Source organism: Buteo buteo, chromosome 10 (assembly GCF_964188355.1).
Source record: "Buteo buteo chromosome 10, bButBut1.hap1.1, whole genome shotgun sequence".
Lineage (NCBI taxonomy): Eukaryota > Metazoa > Chordata > Aves > Accipitriformes > Accipitridae > Buteo > Buteo buteo.
This window is the reverse complement of record NC_134180.1, coordinates 18,756,326-18,776,486: the sequence shown is the minus strand read 5'-3', so window position 1 is coordinate 18,776,486 and position 20,161 is coordinate 18,756,326. Positions and strand designations below refer to the sequence as shown.

Genomic DNA, 20,161 nt, shown 5'->3' with positions numbered 1-20,161 from the left:
AGCCAGCCAAATCATGCTACAGTTGCTATATCATGGAAAACTTTGTAATTAAGGCCTTTTCTTGTATACACTGAATTTTAATACCATTATCGAAGGTACATGTTATGTTATTTGCTTCAGTGTGGGATTCAGCTGCATAAATTACATTGTCAAGTAAGGTATTCTATGCCAGGGCATTGAATTACCATAAAATCTGAGCATGGGCAAAACCTCAGGCTCCAGCTGTGACCCCTAGATGTCTCTTCTGACAGTAAATTTATTGCGGATTACAGTTTATTAAAAAAAAAAAAAAAGCTTTTAGAAAGTTAGCCATCCTTCACATTTAAGTACATGAGAAAAATGAGGATAAAACTACCTTGATATTGAGTCAAAATCTCATTTGAACATTAAAATTTCAGTAAATACAATGATAAAATGGAATCTGCTTCTAGAAAATAAATCTAGAATATGAAGTATTCAGTCAACTCTATTTTGAAGTATTTAAGGAATTTGAATTATTGAACTTTGCATGCAGGAAGGCAGCAACATATTTTCAACTGATTCAAATTGTTTAACTCAAGGTTTTGTTTGGGAAACACTGGTCTGTTCAACTGATGGCTAATTTACTACTCTGAAATCTCAGCCATTCTTTTTGTTATATGCCTCACAATATTTCCCAAATTTTCACTTACTTTTGCTAAAGCTAATGGTGATTGCACACATGCAAGCATCTGAGATTTAGAAGCACATTAAACACTCTAACCAAAACCTGTATTTCTTGACTGCGGATCATACTGAATGCTAGCTTTTCAAAGAAAACTATAATGCAGATCCATTGGATGGATCAATTGCATCAAATAAGTTGGTCAGAGTTTCTAACAGGAGTTTTTGTTAAATTATGATGTGGCGCCTGTCAAGCATTTTCTAGTATTTATTTCCAGATATCCAGGTGTTTTACACTGATTATCTGTCTCCATATTGCATCAGTCCATGCATTCCTCTTTTTATAGCACAGAATCAGCAACATGTCCTGTTACTTTATGGCATTGACCCTACCTCATATATTTCAGCAAAGCTGTGAAATAACTGCATCTAAATTCCTATACCAAGTTTGGGTATTGCTGAAATATGTATATAATTTTTTATCTGAATACTAATTAGTGTGATTTTCTTCCCCCCCCCCCCCCCCCCCCCTCCATTTCATGCTATGCCTGGGTTTAGTTATTAGTATCAGTAGATTTTCTTAAATCAAAAAAAGGTGGGAGGGGATTGAATTCTGCTTTTGTATTAACTAAAGGAATATTATTACATTGTTTTCCATTTTTATGGGCAAATTAAATTATGTTTCTGTATGTTTATTGAGTATAGCATTTTCTGTGCTCATATTATAGTTGTAGATTAATTCTCAGTCTCTGAATTCAATTGTTTTATTTTCTTTCTTTTGATGGTTTTTAAACTCCTAACTGCTGCTTGTATTTGTAAATTTAGCATGAAGGGGAATGGGAATGTTTAATTGTGCTTCTATTCTGTCTTCCACCATCCTTTTCAGGTTGGGGCTCTGTTTTGTGATTTAGGTTCTTCATATTACCAACATTTAGCAGTTCAAAAGGTGATGATTCCATTCTAAAATTTAAGAAACTTTGCAATCTGCCTTCTGCGCTAGCCAAACACCTTTAGATGCTTAAGTTTCAGAGTTACTGAGGTGTGGTCAGGTTTTGAACCTGATGTAAATTTAAATTAACAATACTTCTTCTGCTGATTTAGAGAGGTGGCCAGACAAACCTGGTAAGAATAGATCACTCTAGTCATTAGCAAAAGCTTTTCTTTAGTTTTAATTTCTGGCCAAGAAGCAGCAAAGTTATGTACCTAAAATTGAAACAAAGTTAATGAGTAGACTTTTTAATTATTTTATAATTTCCTACTGTGATAAATTCATAACTTTATCAATAGTGAAAAATAATCTCAGCATAATCCTCAAGCCTGCCAAATTAATGCCTTACTATCTTGTTACAAATCTGTGGTGAACCTCTTTGCCATAAATAGTAAATCTCAACATTTCTAAAATTTCTAAGTGTCATATACACAGATTAATAAATGATACAACTGATAAAATTTACCTGTTTTCTACTTCTGAATAGAAAAAACAGTATTAAGAGATTATGAGATTGCTTTTGTTTTCCCTCACTTTCTTCTACTGCTAGCTTCCTGTAGAAGATAAGAGAGGAAGGAGTACGTGTGATTTTTAGTTCCAGGTAGTCCTCTGTGGATCTTGATCAGCCGGTGATTTGTGGTAACCTCGTCTTTTTCTGGTAGAGTCTCTGCATCTTCTTTCAGAATTGGGATTTCAAGTTTTGTAGTGAATAGCTTTGGTTTTCAGGCCTCCATTGAATAATATGTAGTGAATGTATGGTTGCACTGGTTAAACTACTGATTTTCAATGTAGTCAAAGCTTTCTCAAAAACTTATTTTTTCCATCTGCTTTTGTGATTTAGACTGAATCAGTCTTAACAGATTTAAGCCAAATCAATGCAAATCCTATGAGAGAAACAAATGTGAGTATTCACCCAAAGACCTAAATTCTTTAATTTTTTTTTTAATTAAACAGTGCAACTTTTTGCGTGAAGGTAAAACACTAATGCCATAGTTCCACTTTCAATTTAATGTGTCATAAATCCACACTGCTAGCAAAAGCTAACCTGTCAAGAAAATAAGTTTGCAGCGGGATCAGCTTCTTGATCCAATTAATGCAATTAATGCACAGCTGCATGAACACAAATGATGGTGCAAGGAAGACAGCAGAAACAAGTATTTAATGAATGGTATGACTACCGTTTTTTGGCACCATAGGATGAATTTATACTGAGTTAAATTCATAGTCATGTTTAAAACTTTTTGTTAGGGGGAATTAAACAATCTTCTTGTAAAACTGTAAGCCCTCGACCTGAGGGACTGTTCTGTTCTTTTGGGTTTTGTTTAGTTTTGTGGTTGTTTTTATTTGTGTTTGGTTTGGGGTATTTTGTTTTATTTAGGGGGTGGGGGGGGGTTGGTTTTGGGTGTTGTGTTTTGGGTTGTTTTTGTTTTTGTTTTTTTTAAACATTGGGAGAGGTCAGTCAGTATTCTCTACTCAGTTTGGTTTTTTTAGTAACTGATTTTTAATAAGTTCCAGGGAAAAAAGTTTATTCCTGTTGACAGAAAGTGCCAATTCAACAGCCACTGAATTCCCATTACATTGTCCAAGAGATTTCAACTTTTGTTTATCTCTTTTCCTTAAGTGCCTTTACAAAGTACTTATTTATAAATCTTACAGTATGTTTGAATTTAAACTTGATTATCTTCAGTCTTTCAGACTCTTGAAGCATATTCATAGTAGTCTCAACCATAGTTTCAGCCAAGTGGACAAATAAAAACATATATTGGATTGCTAGTTTTGAGTTCAGTGAATAGAGTTGCAGAAAAATCTGCTAACTTTAGTGTGCTTAGGATTAAGCTTTTAGGTCAAATTTTATATTTGTAAGACTTTTTCTTTATAATTTGGTGTTGTGGTTTTTTGATCATGTATGAGTTAGAATTGTACGTATTGGTTCTGATAATTTTTCTGCCAGTAGCCAAAACTCCATGTACATTTCAGGTCATTGCACATCATGCAGCTGATGCTAATGTGATTTGTCATTGCAAAAATATAACTGCCTGCATCTCTTGTTGTTCTGAAAACTGTCATATGATTGTTTAAAAATATTGTTAAATGTTATAACTGTTTGGCTTGAAATAACTAATGCAAACTTCACTGCAATTGGTCATACTGTACTACAGTGTGTTTATACCTTTTTTTCATTGCTTTAGCTTCCCTGCTTCCCCATGTGTGCTGCTGGAGTTCATTTTGATACTTGTGGTATCATGACTTCAAGTCTCAAATGAATTCTTCAGTCGGATTGCATATGTAGAGTACAATTAGATGTGTGAAAGCATTAAGTAAAACTGCATCAATCTGACAATCTTACCTGTTCATGTGGGAAAATTATGATATTGATCTACAAAGACTGCAGACATATTTCTCCAGTGTTATTTCTGCTAATTAGCTCAATATGTGGAGGTTACAGTGCACTAATGCTTACCATTAAATTATAATTCACTGTTATACAAAACTGAGAATGTTAAAGAAAATTGCTTTGTAAAATTAATTATGAAATCTGATAAATTGTTCCTTTTTTCCTTTGCTTTTTGCTTTTATTCTTTTTTCCTACTGCTTCCTCTGAAGTCTCCTACCAAATGGTTTTGGAAACTGGTTCCTGTAAGTTTGCTCAACTGCTTTACTTTGATCAAAGAGCTTATTTTGGGAATGGCTTTTTCCATGTCATGCTGGTCTAATCATTAATTTCATTTATCTCTACAAGATAATTTTATAAGAGATTGCTCTGCAAAGGTGTGCATAAAATAGAAGCTTCTTTTGCAACATAATCTGTGCAAAATGTAAGATGTGATGCTGGATAAGGAATTACTTTTCAAGCAGTAAAATACTCTGTGGGTTTGTATAAGACAGTGCTACCTGTTATTAACTACTGTGAAATGATCAGGTGTTTTGCAAACTTATGCTATCTCATACTGACTCTCTTTTTAAAAGAGACTTGCAGAAATAGTTTTTGATTGTTGATGCTACATGGAATCTGAATTTTTCTGATTTATTTTAACAATATGCAATCATTATTCCATTTGTCTAAAATTCCCTAATTTTTCAGTAGTTTTAAGACTGCTGTTCATCTCTCCACACACAAAGTAACCAAAAGCAGTCTACTTTTAGTGAGACTATAATTTTACTAAAAGCAATAAAAAGTAACTGTTCAGGTCTGCAATAATAATAAAGTTTGTTTTCTCTATGCTGTGTCACCTTGGGATTATCATTACTTTCCTTATATAGTAATTCACCCCTGAAATGCATTCAGATTGTTTATTCTTGTCGTTGTTTAACCCCAGCCAGCAACTATGCACTACGCAGCCACTCACTCACTCCCCCCATCCAGTGGGATGGGGGAGAAAATTGGGCAAAGAAGTAAGACTCGTGGGTTGAGATAAGAACGTTTTAATAGAACAGAAAAGAAGAAACTAATGATGATAATGATAACACTAATAAAATGACAACAGTAGTAATAAAAGGATTGGAATGTACAAATGATGTGCAGTGCAATTGCTCACCACCTGCTGACCAACACCCAGCTACTCCCTGAGCAGCGATTCCCTGTCGCCACTCCCCAGTTCCTATACTAGATGTGATGTCCCATGGTATGGAATACACCGTTGGCCAGTTTGGGTCAGCTGCCCTGGCTGTGTCCTGTGCCAACTTCTTGTGCCCCTCCAGCTTTCTCGCTGGCTGGGCATGAGAAGCTGAAAAATCCTTGATTTTAGACTAAACACTACTTAGCAACAACTGAGAACATCAGTGTGTTATCAACATTCTGGCATACTGAACTCAAAACATAGCACTGTACCAGCTACTAGGAAGACAATTAACTCTATCCCAGCTGAAACCAGGGCAATTCTACAACAGGTTTGGCTTGGGAACAAAATAGTCGGTTGATTAGGTATGTGCAGAATTGCATACTTCTGGTCTGAATTCCGAAGAACTAACTCTGATCTATCTTTGATCTAAGCATTACCAAATAACTGATCTAGCAGGCCCTCAGATATTTGTTGTCATACCTAGTAAAAGATTGTTCATACATTGCAAAGAGAATTAAAAAGAACAAGGGAGTTGCATGTAGGCAACAATAAAAATTACTTGGCATCTGGAAAACCAGTTTAAAAGTACTGTCTTCAGCAGACTAATCAGTTTTTGAATTCATAACAGTTTATGCTATCCGGGCAATTTCTCTATAATGTTATTACAGTTGTGACACACAAATACACTGCTCTTCACAGTATAGTCCTTTAATTTTGTTCTGGAGCTAAGATAGCGTAATTAAATGGAGGAAATAATGCAAAAAAAAAAAAAAAACAAACTGTCTGTGATGAGAAATTTAAGCACTTTTTATTCTTTTTGTCTTGCTGGTACAAAATCAGGTGGCTACTTAAAAGCAGTTTCAGAATATGTTTTTGTTCTATTTTTGCCTAAGGTGTTAGTTTACTAATGATTCTTTTCCATCGCATAAAAATGATACTCAAAATGTTCAATGTATTGAAAAGCCAGCTCCAGTTTGCCTGCCAGTTGTCCATAAACAACTTGAAGTAGTGGTATTTATGTTACTTTGAGCTTGTTAGTTTAGTAAAGACACAGTTGAAACCCAAGTGATACTGATATCACCCAAGATATACTGATAATATAGTAGGATGGCAGTGGCCCAAGCTGTTCTAACAGTTCAACCAGTCTTCTGATCTTTTCCCTTTACATAGAGCAAGTGTTTCCTAGTGAGATGGATATTCCTGAGCATACAGGCAGCTGAAAACTTATTTTAGGAAGTAAATTTATAACATGTTATCAACTGTATAGTAAACACATAAGAGCATTCATTATTAATGATGAACTCAGAATACACGTAAGTAGTTATGACAGAGTAGCTGGTGTGTTGTAGGTTCATCTTTAGCTGACCTTGTTTATGTGCAAATGTCTCAATTATACCTAGACTTGTTTAAGTGGAATAAGCTCAGAGATGCTAAATCAGGCCGGTTTAGGATCTCAGAAACAAGATGCCTGTATTAACATTTAAGTTTAAATTAGCGCTAGAGCTTTATAATAAATGTGGAGGTTTATCTTTTGCATTATTGCATCCATATTCACATAGCAACTGATGTGAAGAGTTTCTTCAAATGGAAGTTTGTTAAAAACACAGTGCAATTACCAGTGTCTTATTTTTCAGTATAATTTCTTTTATCTTTTCAACCAAATTGAGACACAATGCCTGTTATACCCTATTGAACCTAGCATATCAGGTTATATACGTATATTTTTCCTGCAGTAATGTGCCTGGCATACTCTCTACAATGAATTAAGTCCACTTTTAGGTCCACTTTAATGATACGACACAGCTTCCAGCATCTGTGGGGAACTGTTCATAAGGTCAGTGAAGTCATCATTAAAGTGACAGTAGACTTTTTCACAGGATTTACTGTGCAATACCACTGTATTACCCATTTCAGGTGTTTTTTAACACTCCCATTAAGAAGATGCTATTTAAAAAATTATATAAATTACACAGGGCTTGTTGCACCATGATGTTAGAGTCCATCTGTATCCTGTATCTTTTATCATTATTTCATAATCAAATTGTAGTATTTCATAGACTTAATTTCAGTCATTTTGAGGAGGAAGTACATGGACATATCAATATGGTATTTGAAACTTACAGGATTTTCATCATGGTGGGTCATTGGAATGCCATAGAGCAAAAAAGAGCAAACTTTAACTGCAAGCATAATTGGCCTGCATTAGAAATAGTAGGGACTATTACTAATGTGGGGAAAAGTATTAATCATGCACAAACACTAACACAATTTTGTTTGGTGTTAGTATTTCCTATAGCATGCAAAAATGGCGTTTTCATTTCTATGTAGTATACTTGGCACACAAATACCAGTACATTTCAAGTATGAAGTAAAGACTAACTCTCAGGGGGTTTTTACATGTTAATTGCTTAAAGTATAAGTTCTCTAGGCCAAATCCAAGCCCTTTATTTTTCTAGAATTGATGTTTCTGCTGTTGCCAGATTAGACTCATAGTTCTTGGGCCAGTTAGAGGATACTGACATTCACTAAAGATAATCCCATATGCTCCTTGACAGAAATCCAGTGACAATAAGCATAGCTCTCAGGCTTAGTCTGTGGTTCCACAGACTTTTTTGCCAGCAAAGCTAGCTTAAACAATTCCCATCCTACCCATAAAACCTCCAGCCCTGCCCACTCATTCACTGCGGAAACAAAGGAGGAGAGAGATGTTGTAGCTGTATCAGTGGTCTTTCCTTGCAGACCCATCAGCAATTGCTGCAGCACAGCCAAAAGGTGGGAGAGTAGGAGATAGGAACTGTCAGCTTCAGCTTTGCTGGGAGCAGTAACATCCACAAAGACTTCTCAGAGTGCCTATATGGAAACTTCCAGTTTAGTGTGTATAGATGAATGAAAATAGTGTAAAATTAACTCAGAAACACTCTTGGCCTCATAAGTAGTTCTGTGATACAAATGGAAAAGTAATCCTTCAGTACTGTTATAAAAATAAGTCTTAGTAAATAATAGTAACAAATTAAAATCTGTATCATGTTCTTCCACTTCCATTTGTTTTCCCAGGAAGAAGTGAAAAGAAACTAAGAATGATGAATACAAATTTTTTTTAAGTAAGCCCCCCCCACCCCCCCCCACCCCAAAAATGAAACTCATGAAAAATACATTCACTGCAGAGAAATGCTATCCGGGTATTCCGAGCTAATGATCTCTTTATACACTGAGTTATTTTTCAAAATGCTTCCTTTTATAACTGAGCCACTGCGTGGTCATAACACTTGACCATTAATGTTTCTCTGTGTTTATAACTGCTTATAGTGACACATGCTAGTAATAAAAATGGAGTTGATCAAATGCAGATTTCCTTGTTCCTGAATTTGCCATTAAGTCAGTTACAAGAATGAGATTTTGGGCTAGATTCTTAGGTATGTTAACTTCACAAGAGTCATCTGACTTGCCAGTAAACTGAAGTTAAACCACCTAAGGATTTGTCTCATGTTTACACACAGATTGTTTCTGATTGTATAACAATGAGTGTTGAATGTTAATTAAGGTATATGATGTTATTTAATTCAGCATGCTATACAGAGATCATGAAAAATTGGTAGTTTTGAGGGAAAGAATATTAGCATTGTAGGTTCCTTTCCTCTTAGATGTTATTTATGCCATTCAAAATGGGGCATGACGTGAATAGTTTTAAGAAATTTAACATTGAGATTATTCAGCTATTTATTGAAGACTGCTGTTTCACTAATAGCGTGTAAAACCTACAGTATGAATCTGTTTCTTCATCCGTTTCAGAACCTTTGTCTCTCTAAATTTCTTCATTTTACATTGTAGGCTCGTTACAGGAAGGAGCAAACATTGCTTAAACAGCTGCCCTGCATTCCATTGGTGGAGAATCTGCTGAAAGATGGTACAGATGGTTGTGCTCTAGCAGCCCTGATCCACTTCTACTGTCCAGATATCGTTAAACTGGAGGGTATGTCTAACATGTCTCTCAGCTTGTAAACATATGTACATAAAAGTTAAAATGTCTGTGTTTGATAACTATGTGAAGGAAGGTGCTTAAATATGATATACAAGAGGCATAATTTGAGTGTGGTGTGTCTAATTATTAACTTTGTGCCTATTTATTTTTACATTTAAATAAAAGGAACCAAGGTGTTTTTCCATGTTGTGCTTACTTCTATGTTATCAGTTAAAATAAACATACTAAGGTATATTATTACAGATCTGACTGTGGCAACACATTTGCCTTTGTGCTATGAAACTTGAAGCCACCTGGAAAACAATTATTCTTGAAGCTGCATAATTGCTTTCTTGTGAATCTGAGCAGTTATAGATATAAAATGTGGAAGAGGTTAGAGTGAGTCAAACTCTGTATAGCTGCACTGCATGGCAAATAGTTGCTCTGTGTTCTGGGCTTTTAGTTCACCTGATAGTTACCTATATCACTTACACAGTAGACAAAAATATGTAGTCCAGAATGTATTGGTGTCACACTGTTCTGTAATACCAGTTGTCTGTGTTGATGAGCAGCGTCATCTTATTCTTTTGCTCAGTGGCCTGGTTGAAGTCACATCTTCCTCTTGGCAAGTAAGAGCCTTGTGTAGTTGTAAAATGTCTTGGCAGCTAACACCCATTATTTTCTGCCTGTGTTCTGTCCATGATACCTTTGATGTCGTGGGAACACTTATCCAGAATCATTCTGAGAAATCCAGCAATACAAACAAGGGTATAAAGTTTGCTAAGGACTGAAATCTGGAATTCATGTACACAACCACTTTATAGGAAGCTTCCAGCACAGTAGGTGTTGGAAGATGAAAGACACTGATGCATGCATTCACCATTCTTCTTCAGCTTATGAATTTTGAAAAATAACAACTTTCAATTTACATAAATGTTGCAGCCAAACATATTATTGTATGCAATTAGGGAAGAGTTAAAACTTGACTAGTGTTGAATGGGGGTAACCCCTAGTTTCTTCTTACTGTTTTAGTATGGCTGAAAATACAGACAGTCCAAAAGATCTTTTATAACCTCTGTGACCACATATATACTTACCAGCAGATCCCTCCAGCATCTGACTTTAAACAAGACAAGATACATGTTGTCTTTGTAACTTTAGTTTTAATGTTCTTGTTAGGTGTCCTGATATCATCTTCCCTAAAGATATATAAATATGTGTGTCATTGTCTCAGAAGCAAATTCAAAGGTACTCTGAAGCGACTAGAAGCACTTTAAAAAGACTTTGCCCATCATCCCTGTATTTAATAGTATAATTTTTGATGCATGTTAAATTTCACTGAGATTTGGTTCTGTATTGGAACTAAGGAAGGCAGGTAACAAAAATGCATATGCAAAAATGCTTAAAAATGCTTTAGCAGAAAAGAAAAAAAATATTAATCTGGAGTTCTCCGTAGTCTGAAATAAATTGTTTCTTCTCGTTCAGACTTTAACTTTTAAATCTAGGTTTTCTTCAAGGAATACTGGACTAGAAAGGACTCCCTATGTCAATGAGTCAAGAAATTGGCTATTGTGTGAATCCCTTAAAGGAATTATTATGTTCTGTCTTAAAATTGTCTAGCTCTTTAAAATCTGTACTCTTCTTACCCACTGTTGCAGAGCTCCATTTTTCACATTTTAAATCATATTCTTCTTTTCTACCTAAATGTTGTTGTAGCCTCTCTGCATGCCTTTGTTGTTCTTCCAGCAGTGCCCTTTGGCTTGAATAGCTTCTCCTAATCTGATGTCTACCTTTTTTGATATATTTTCTTTGTCTTGTTTTGCCCAGGCTACTGAACCAAGCCTTTTCAGTCTCCCCTTCTGAAGTGGATTTCCATTCTCATTATTATCCTTAATAGTCTTCCTCTGCAACTAGTCCAGTTTTGGTTCATCTTTCTTGAATATGGGTGGTTGTAATTGTGCACAGGAATCCAGACTGGCATCTTGTTACTGCTTTGTACAGTGCTTCTTTGTCACTATGGGAAATAAATTTTCTGATACATTTTAACATCATGTTTGCTATTTTCAAAGCTCGTAAACATCTTTACATTGGCTAATACACGATACCTTCCTACACTCTATCATTTTCAGCCAGTGAATCACATTATAATTGTATTAGATCCAAATGCATGACTTTGCATTTTTCATTACTAAATTTAATACCACTTCAGTAAGTTTAGTCAAACATTTTTTTCCATTGATCATCATCTGTGGGGTTGGGATGATGGAATATGTCTGATTTCTTCAAGGTGGGAGTCCTTATCCTGCTAGCATCGAAGTAGATTCCTTGTTTGAAGAAACCTCTTATCCTAAACAATTTAAAACTTATGTGGAGCTCTGTCATACAGTGTTGCTTTAGAAATGAAATCTGATGCATGCTCTGGAAGTATATTTAACTTTCTATTATTCAGTCCTCCTTCTTACAAGGACCCCCCCTTTCTTCCCCCCTCCTTCCTTCTCCCCTCTTCCTCCCCCCCTTCCCCCGCCCCTTCCTCTCCCCCCCCCCCCTTTTTTTTTTTGGAAGTTGTTATTGCTACTTAATTTTCCAAGAAGCAGTCGTAAAAAGAGAACAGGTGGTTAGCTGGGCATAAACAGTATTCAGAGAATACTCTACAACTACACTAGTCTGTTCACTGCTACCACTGCTTTGTCTTTAAATAGCACTTCCAAACAGAGAGTAATAATTCATATATCAGAGGCTTCAGATCCCTGTAAAATCACATATCAAACATGTAAATCTACAAAAATAATACATAAGACTGAACTGATGCTGGGTTTTTTGGAAGGTTTGGGCTTAATAGCATTAAAATGTACTCTCAGATCCCTATGCAAAGACAAAGAACTAGTATGTGTGGAGAACTTTGTGAAAAAGCATATGTTTCTTACTGCTATTGCTGATAGAAAATCTAGTTGAAAAAAATGTATATTAGTGATTAAAAATGTTTTTCTTTTATATGGAAATAGCAGGAGTTAGAGCATAACTTCCATTTTCACAAAAGGCAAAGCAGAAAAAAACTTGTCAAAAGTGGAAAAACAAAATTCATGTTTAGGAAAATGTCTAAAGATATAAAACCGCAAAGATAAAATGTAGAGTCATCACTGCTTAAGTTTCTGAAATAGAAAAATAAAAGCCTTCTGGGGAGGTGGGCAGGGAATCAAACCTGAATTGGTCCAGAAAATGCTCCAGAATCCAGCAAAGCAAAGAGCACTTTTTTTGCAAACCTGTAACTAAATCTAATCTTTGCTTCTATTCTTCCTTTTTAGATATTTGTTTGAAAGAGACGATGTCTTTGGCTGACAGTCTGTATAATCTACAATTGATTCAAGAATTTTGTCAGGAATACCTTAACCAGTGTTGCCATTTCAGTCTTGAGGATATGCTCTACGCAGCTTCTTCAATAAAGGTAAAAATAAATAAAAATGCAAGCAGTGTCCACAGGACTGTTTTGCTAATGATATATTTAGCCTTTTTTTTGTCTGCTGCTATGTGAAAAATCAGTTTGCATCTCTTGTGGTATAGCATGCAACACAAATTTCAGTAGCATGTAAAACCACTTTCTTTTGGCAGTTACGTTGTTCTAGTAATTTCAAATATTTTTTTAAAAAGCACTTGTGAAAGTATTTATAAAAACTTTGATTTTATGCAAAACTATTTCACACTTTATCTTCTTTCCTATTAATTATTAGTTAAAGCATGTAATCTGTGATAGTTCTGTTAAAATGTAATAGTGATCTACATTAGCCTAAATTTTTTAAGGCTTTAACAAAATGACAAAATATTGAAGAGTTATTTATGGAATTGTTACTTGCCTTTCTTGTTTCTGTGTACACAATAATTTTATGGGTATTAACTGTAAAGCTTTTTCACTTTTTTAAAAGTGCAAACTTCTGAGTTAATTTCATTGAAAAATCTAATGGTTTTATGCCTGGAACACAAGCAGGAACACAATTCCAACAAATACAGTTCTTTGAATAAGCAATTAAACATTTTCGGTCATTCTAAAATTGTGCTCTTTTAGAAGGAGGAAAAAAAGGTTTTGCTTATTCTATCATTTCTTAAGCCGGTGTGGAAAGACAAGGAGTAATCAAGTTATTTCTTGGCTAACTGTAACTTTAATTTTTCATTCTTATGTTTCTCTAAGACTTTCTTCTATATAAAATGTTCTTTGTTTGTTTAAGATTCTTGTTGGCCTGCCTTTAGGGAATGAAATATTATTTTTATGGAGTCAGCATATCTATTGCAGATGGGATGTAATTGGTTTCTAAATATCTCAGTCATTTCACTGTTTTTTATGATCTTTATAGCAGTCTCACAAGCTGAGTCACAGAGGCCAGAGCTTGAATACTGCTTTGTTGGTTGTCTCCTTTAGGGTTGAACCCAATACTTTTCAAATAAGTAATGAGCTGCCAGGGTGAGTAAGAGCAGTAGGACTTAAGTCTAGACTACTTAGCTGTTGCTGTTTTATTTTGTGTATGCAAAGTTGTTTAGTGACTGCTTTCAGTCAGCTTTTGGTGGTTTTAAATTTCAGTAATCTACCTACTTACTTGTAAAAAACCTGCTGCATTGCAGTCTCTCTTGTCTGTACTTTCCCAACATATGGTCCTACAACCATATTCAGTGATCTTGAGTGGGACTCCTTCACAGCATTTTGATTTTTTCTCTCTGCTTACAGATACATGGAATAAATGGAATTTATTATTCTTCGGTTTCATTTGTGACAATTAATACCATTTTTTATAGGAACGGTTTGAATTATTTCTCAAGCCAGTATGCACTGTGAAGCTTCAATTTTAAAAAAAGTAACTATATTAAATATTTTGTCAATATCCCAATGCATCAGACTTTACACTTTTAAAATGCTACAGACTCAGTAATTTTGCTGTTTCTGAACACTGTTTTTAGAGAGGATTTAGAGTTCTTTCAAAGATTTAGAGTATTTCTAGAACTGAGCCCTTTTGTGATCATGTTTTTACAAGTTGCTGTGGTGTGGTTACTTATTTACATGTAAATGCTACAAAGACAGGCTGCCAAGTTTTTCTTCTAAAACTTGGCACAGAAACTTTGGCTAGTGCTATAAACGCTGGTTTTCCAGTGTTAAGAATTAATTTGCTTTCAAAATAAATTCACAGTTAAAGGAGCTCTTTCTTAGTTTTCCAGTGCATCTGATTAGAGTAAGTTTTAATAAATGTACATAGTCTCCAAAGAATTTTATTGTCACTTTGAAAAACCTTGTATTGTAAATGGATATTTTAAATATTACACGTTGAATTAAACTGGTTAGTAGCAGTCACCTTTATCTCAGTCTATAAAATTTATGTAGTATCAGGTGTCTTTGTTAATCAGCAAAAATTTCTATTTGTTTTCAGGGTGACTCATACTGCACAGTAGGTGGCACTATGCTTTTGATTAAAAGTCTGTGACATTCATAGTGCTGACAGAAAGAATAAAAAGAACCAAACTGCTGATATGTTGGAAAAAGCCTCAAGAAAAAAATTATGGCTGAGTTTTGGGAATGACAATACTGTGCCTTGTGTGGTCCTAGAAATTACACTAAGTATCCTGACTTCGTGCTAGTTCTTGAGAAGGAAGGGAGCAGAGTCTCTTTCTTTTAAAGTGATCAAGCACAAAGTGCAATACCTTATATTCTTTACAAGGCACACTGCACTGTCCTGTTACGTTAAATCAAGGTAGGTTGTAGATAGTATACGATACGGAAAACTAGTGCAGGACTTGACCAAGGTGATGGTGCCTGCTTTTGGCTTTCCCATCAAAATGCACAGAAACAAGTTCAGATTAATTTAAAACTTCATTTAACAAGCATCCAGAGTCTTTGATACAGACTCTCAGATTTTGCAGCAGATGTAACTATGTTGGCTTAGTTCTGTTTTAGCACAGAGAAGAAATAGGCTTTGTCTGGTTTTCTAGACAGCTTTAATGTGTCATAATCAAATTAAGCAGAAAGTAAGTTTTGTTGGTCCTCACATGCCCATTTCTCCTCTTCTAAGAAAAATACATTTGTGAAGTTCTTCATAAGATGTTTACTAAGGCAGGGCTACTGCTGTTAAAGAAAAAAATACTTGAATACATTCCATGGATGCTTGAGGCACCACCAAGGGTCCATACTGATTCCAGGTTGTTTTCTGTTGAGACAGGCCAACACAAGTAGAGAGAGATTACATAAAAATAAACACAATATTTTTTTAGTCCTCCCTGCATATTTAACAAGAGGAAAGAATAGAAAATCTTGGATCTCTCTTTATTTGTGTGGATTGCTTTTTTGCCCTGATTCTCCTTCTTCCCTTCTGCTGTAACCAGTTTTATTCTGAGACAGGTTTTGTTTTGGTTTGGTTTTTAATAATATCTTGTTCTTCACCTGTATCTGGGAAATTTTATAGAACTGCAAGAGCTGTTTTGTTGTGTCTTGACACACATGTGTTCTGCCTATCTAAAGAACAAGTTTGTAGAAATAGAAGGACTTGCATGAACTGCCATCACAGGAAGCACAAACCACCCTACAGAACAGTAAAGACTTTGTTATTGCTTTGGCCCAACAGTTGATTAGCACTACACTGTAATAGGATGTAGCATTTGTGGCTTGAATAAAGGTCTTATGGAATGTATAATTCCTGAAAGGATGTTGTAAGGGACATGTATGGTCCCTGAATATGAAAGAAAAAAATGCATCTCACATGTTACATTTCTCGTGTGAGATACCTGTTGAAAGTATTTCTAAAAGAGGAAAACCACATCTTCAGTTGTATTTGGTTATATTCTTGATATTTTTAGATCACTCTCTGCCAGTTTATTCTAGTAGGATCATAGGGTTCAGACCTAAGAACAAGTCATTTGTGAGGCTATCAGAGGGTAGTGACAGATGGCTTGAATCATTTGGTGATTGCCATGATTTGCAAGCTCACATGGGAACTTGGCATTGAATCAACTGATGCACAGTTAATTATTGTCTCTTGTAAGTGTTTCTTTAGCTGAGCCTTCAAAAATCTGTGGATTTTTTGGTTTGGTTTGATTTTTTTAAATAGTGATCCTAAACTTGTGCTGCTCGTTTAATCTACATGTATTGTTGTAAGTTCCCTTTTCATTGATAGAGGATTGAGTCAGGGTGAGATGCAGATCACAACTGATATTAGAACACCTTTTATTAATTCAGCTGCTATTATTAATAGAATGAATCCGTTTTATTAATAAGAGAGAACTATTCACACAATGCATTCATTTGCTCGCACAGTACACACACACACTCACTCACTCAGTCATTTTTACTGGGTTGGAGGCCAACCCAGTGGTCTCCCAGAAGTAGGGGGTCATACTGGCCCACCAGTGGCTTTTGGGAAGGTGTCCAGAAAGTCTCTCAAGGGGTTCAGTTGTCTCTTTAGGTGTGTATATACGTATAATCGTGTGCTTTTTGTCTGCATATAATAGCTACTGCCCTTGTGGGCGCGGTTAGGGTTATACAACCTGTTGTTGACACTAGCAGGTGCTGATGGCCCTGTACAGATCTGGCTGAGTCCTGATATCTGAGTGTGGGGGTGCTTGGGGATTCAACAGAGCCACAAGTCTCTGCAGCCTCTTGGTTCTTGGGAGACTTTAATGTGCTGCCCTTCAGCATGGATGCTTCCTCTCTTTGGCTGCTGTTTTCTGATAACCTTAGAGTCTGTTCATCCAAACTCATGCAGAAGGCACATTTATTCCGAATGAAAGCTTTCTGAATGTGAAATGAAGCAAATCTGAGAGATGATTGCTGTCTCTTGTCTGTGAAGGGCATTCCTCTGACCTAAATGTGGGCCAGACTCTAAACTGTGCAGAATCGCAACTAAGCACATGGAATAGGTAGCTTGCTTTTGCACTTAATTACTAACCAGAGCAGACAGAACAAACAATTGCACTATCAAAGGCCCAGTAGGCCAGATGGAGAGGCTGGTTCCAGAACTTTTTTTTTTTTCCACTGCTGAATTGAACAGGAAAATACAATACCTAAAGGATTGTTTTATACTAAAAATATTTATTGTACTTCAGCAGTTTTGAATACTCGCACTTTCTGATATAATGTTGATGGTGACTTTGCAAACAATGTAAGCAGAAGCTATAATCAGCACCATGTCCTCCGAGATGTGAAAAATAGTGTTCAAATATGTGACATAGATAAATCCTGCAAATTAAGGGCTACACGATGTCCACACGTCTTATACAGCTTTCCCTCCAATCTCAATGAAAAAAACCACTGCCAATCAGGCTGCTAACCCAAATGTGAATTTACAATTCAAATCCCTGTAAGCATGCGTATGGATTCCTTAAGGACCTGGGAGAGCAGCTGGCTGTGTTTGAGGTGGCAGTTAGGTATGTATGGTCAGAGTCAGTCCAGGGATTTGATTCCTATCTGGCTGGTTTAAAAGGATTCGGGATCAGGAATGAAAAGGAAGATTCAGCCAGGGAACAGTTCAAGAGAAGATTTCTCTACTGACAGGGACTAAATGTTCCTGACTCATTAAAGGGAAGCAGTGTGGTTTGCTTCCACTGATGTTAATTGGCCAGTTTTCTCACTTCTTTCTTCTGGTCTGAAACAAGGCATACTGGAGTTTTCAGTTTGAGTTTGTCATGACATTTATTAACCTGTGGCAGGAGATACAGCAAACTGGTAGTGCATGGATTATACACAGCATTGTAATTTGGCCTTCTCCAGAGAGTTTGAAACACTCAGTTTTTTAAATTCAATCTTTATGCATATATGTTGGCACTTTTATAACATATAAACTATGGATTTGCATTTGAGGTAACTTACTTTCCTGGCCTACTGAACAGAGATTTTAATGTGCCTTGTGATATGAATTTTACAGTGTATTTTTATGTTCATTTTGAGAAAATTCCTAAAAGTGTTTATAGCTGCTTTTGCGTTCAATTTTAGTGGATTCAAGTCTGATTACAAATTATTCATATCATTTGTATATACGACCTTGTAGTTACTATTCTATAAATATGCAGATCTAAACCCTATAAATATTGGAAAGATATAATTCATTTTAAGTGGCAAGATCGGATGTACTATTTCTGTTAGCTAATTTGATTTAAAAATTAATAGTGATTTTGACATTGTGGAGGGAGAATAGAGATATTAAAGAAAATCGGTTATCTTTTTTGTATAAAATTTTATAAAACAAGGTAGTTTTTGTCTCCCTTTGATACAGAAGCAAGTAATGACTTGAGATTTTATACTCAGAATATGGGATTTTTTTTTTTCCAAAAGATTATCTTCCAAAATCTGTTAAACAGAAGGATTTTTATCGTACAGTACCAGAAGATGCCATAGATAAAATGTAACCAGTAGTAGAGCTGGCTACATACAACTACTGAACAGTCTGCAGATATCAAATTGAAAAAAATAAATCAGAATGATTAGCAAATAAAAGCATCTGTGAAGCTGTAAGTCTGCCATCTGCTGTTCAGTGGTTTTGGGCCAGTCTGAGCTGCTCAGAGCTTAGTTATTTTTCAGTACTATTACAATTCAGTTATGCTTCTGAATATTTTTGTGTATAAGTGCATATGGTAATCATGTGATGAGGTAATAGAACTTTTTTGGGCGTAATCAAGGCAAAATCTGTGGAAATAATATCTACATTCTTTCTAGCCCTGGTTAGCAGGATTACTACAGACCCACAGTTAGTTTTTCCAAAAAATTAAGTTACTGATCAACGGTATCCCCCTTTGATCATTATTATTAACATCCTTTTTTGACTAAAAATAACTTCTGATAAAATGCTGTTTCCATCACGATGCTTCACTGTCAGACTCTAAAGTAGCCTCAGTTCTAAGCAGGCTTTGCAGCCAACAGTTTCATTTTTACTTCAGTAAACACTGCTTTGGTGATTTTGGAAAAATAATCTGTCTTACAGTAAGTAGTTCAGGACTGCATAGATGTTCTCACAAGGAATATCTGAATCCTTCATAAAATAGTCACTATTAAACGCTGCATTTCAACATAAACATAAGAAATTGGAGTATTTAAATACAATATTATTTTAGATGGGGACAAAGCTATGATTAGGACATTTTACAATTCATTTTGGTAGTAAAAAAAATAGTTAAAAATGTAAAAGTTTGAGATGAGGTAAGGGGAGGGGGAAATATTAAGAGGAAAATTGTAGAAATTGTAATATTTAGAAATTACGGCATTAAAAATCATATTTTGAGAAGTACATCTGATTTTTTTTCTTTATGTATGTTGCTTCCTACTCAAATCAGTGTGTGATACCAAAATGCTATGCTTAAGGTTTTCTTATAATGGAAAAGATTATGCTATGAACTCTTCCTCATTCAGTTCTGTTGTGCTGAATAAGCAGAGGTGGGTTTTTTTCTAGTCTATTTATAGCTTGTATATAACAACTATGGCAACATCTGGCTGATCCTTTCGCTATATACTGAAGTGTATGAGCAGCTTTCAGTCTGAGTATCCCCTTGCTGGAGTAAAGGCTTTATCTACATTAGAAATATTTGGGGAAAAATAAATCTTAATCGAAAGTGTCAGGTATTTAAAATTGTATTTTAAAGTTTACTGATACAGAATTGAGGTTATCTCATTTCTTATTAAACATTTTTGTAGTAAATTTTTGTTTACTTTAAAAAGATATTCTTACCCCTAATGCCTGTGGTTTATTTCTGAAATAAAATGTTTTGTTTAGAATTCTTGTCAAGTGTTTGCCTGCACTCCAGGATTTGAGATATGCATTTCTAAGTCAACAAAATTAATGCAACAATGGAATTTGACATTTGAGGGACTGAAAACATAGTGAAGCTGTCAAAAGAAGTCTTAAATGGAAGTCTTGCATCATCTGGATACAATTTTTAATTTGAGTATGTCCTCTGTGGGCATACACCAGGTGTGCTCAAATATACAGTTAAACATTGAATGTGAGCAATCTTGCTTAATTATGTAGTTATGCAGTGGAAAGTTAATGTGTCCATCAC

At 35.3% G+C, this 20,161-nt stretch overlaps 1 protein-coding gene across 6 annotated transcripts in view; it reads left to right on the top strand.

The window, feature by feature from the left end:
- The window catches only part of CAMSAP2 (calmodulin regulated spectrin associated protein family member 2), a 90,421-nt gene that overhangs the window by 47,714 nt on the left and 22,546 nt on the right, over positions 1 to 20,161 (top strand). For 2 of the 6 annotated variants that reach the window (XM_075038839.1, XM_075038841.1), the window contains exons 5-8: positions 2,472 to 2,531; positions 4,235 to 4,267; positions 9,019 to 9,160; positions 12,451 to 12,590. In XM_075038839.1, coding sequence (XP_074894940.1) covers positions 2,472 to 2,531; positions 4,235 to 4,267; positions 9,019 to 9,160; positions 12,451 to 12,590 — 375 coding nt within the window. The remainder of the gene's footprint in view (positions 1 to 2,471; positions 2,532 to 4,234; positions 4,268 to 9,018; positions 9,161 to 12,450; positions 12,591 to 20,161) is intronic. The other 4 variants (XM_075038844.1, XM_075038842.1, XM_075038845.1 and 1 more) reach the window with 2 other exon arrangements.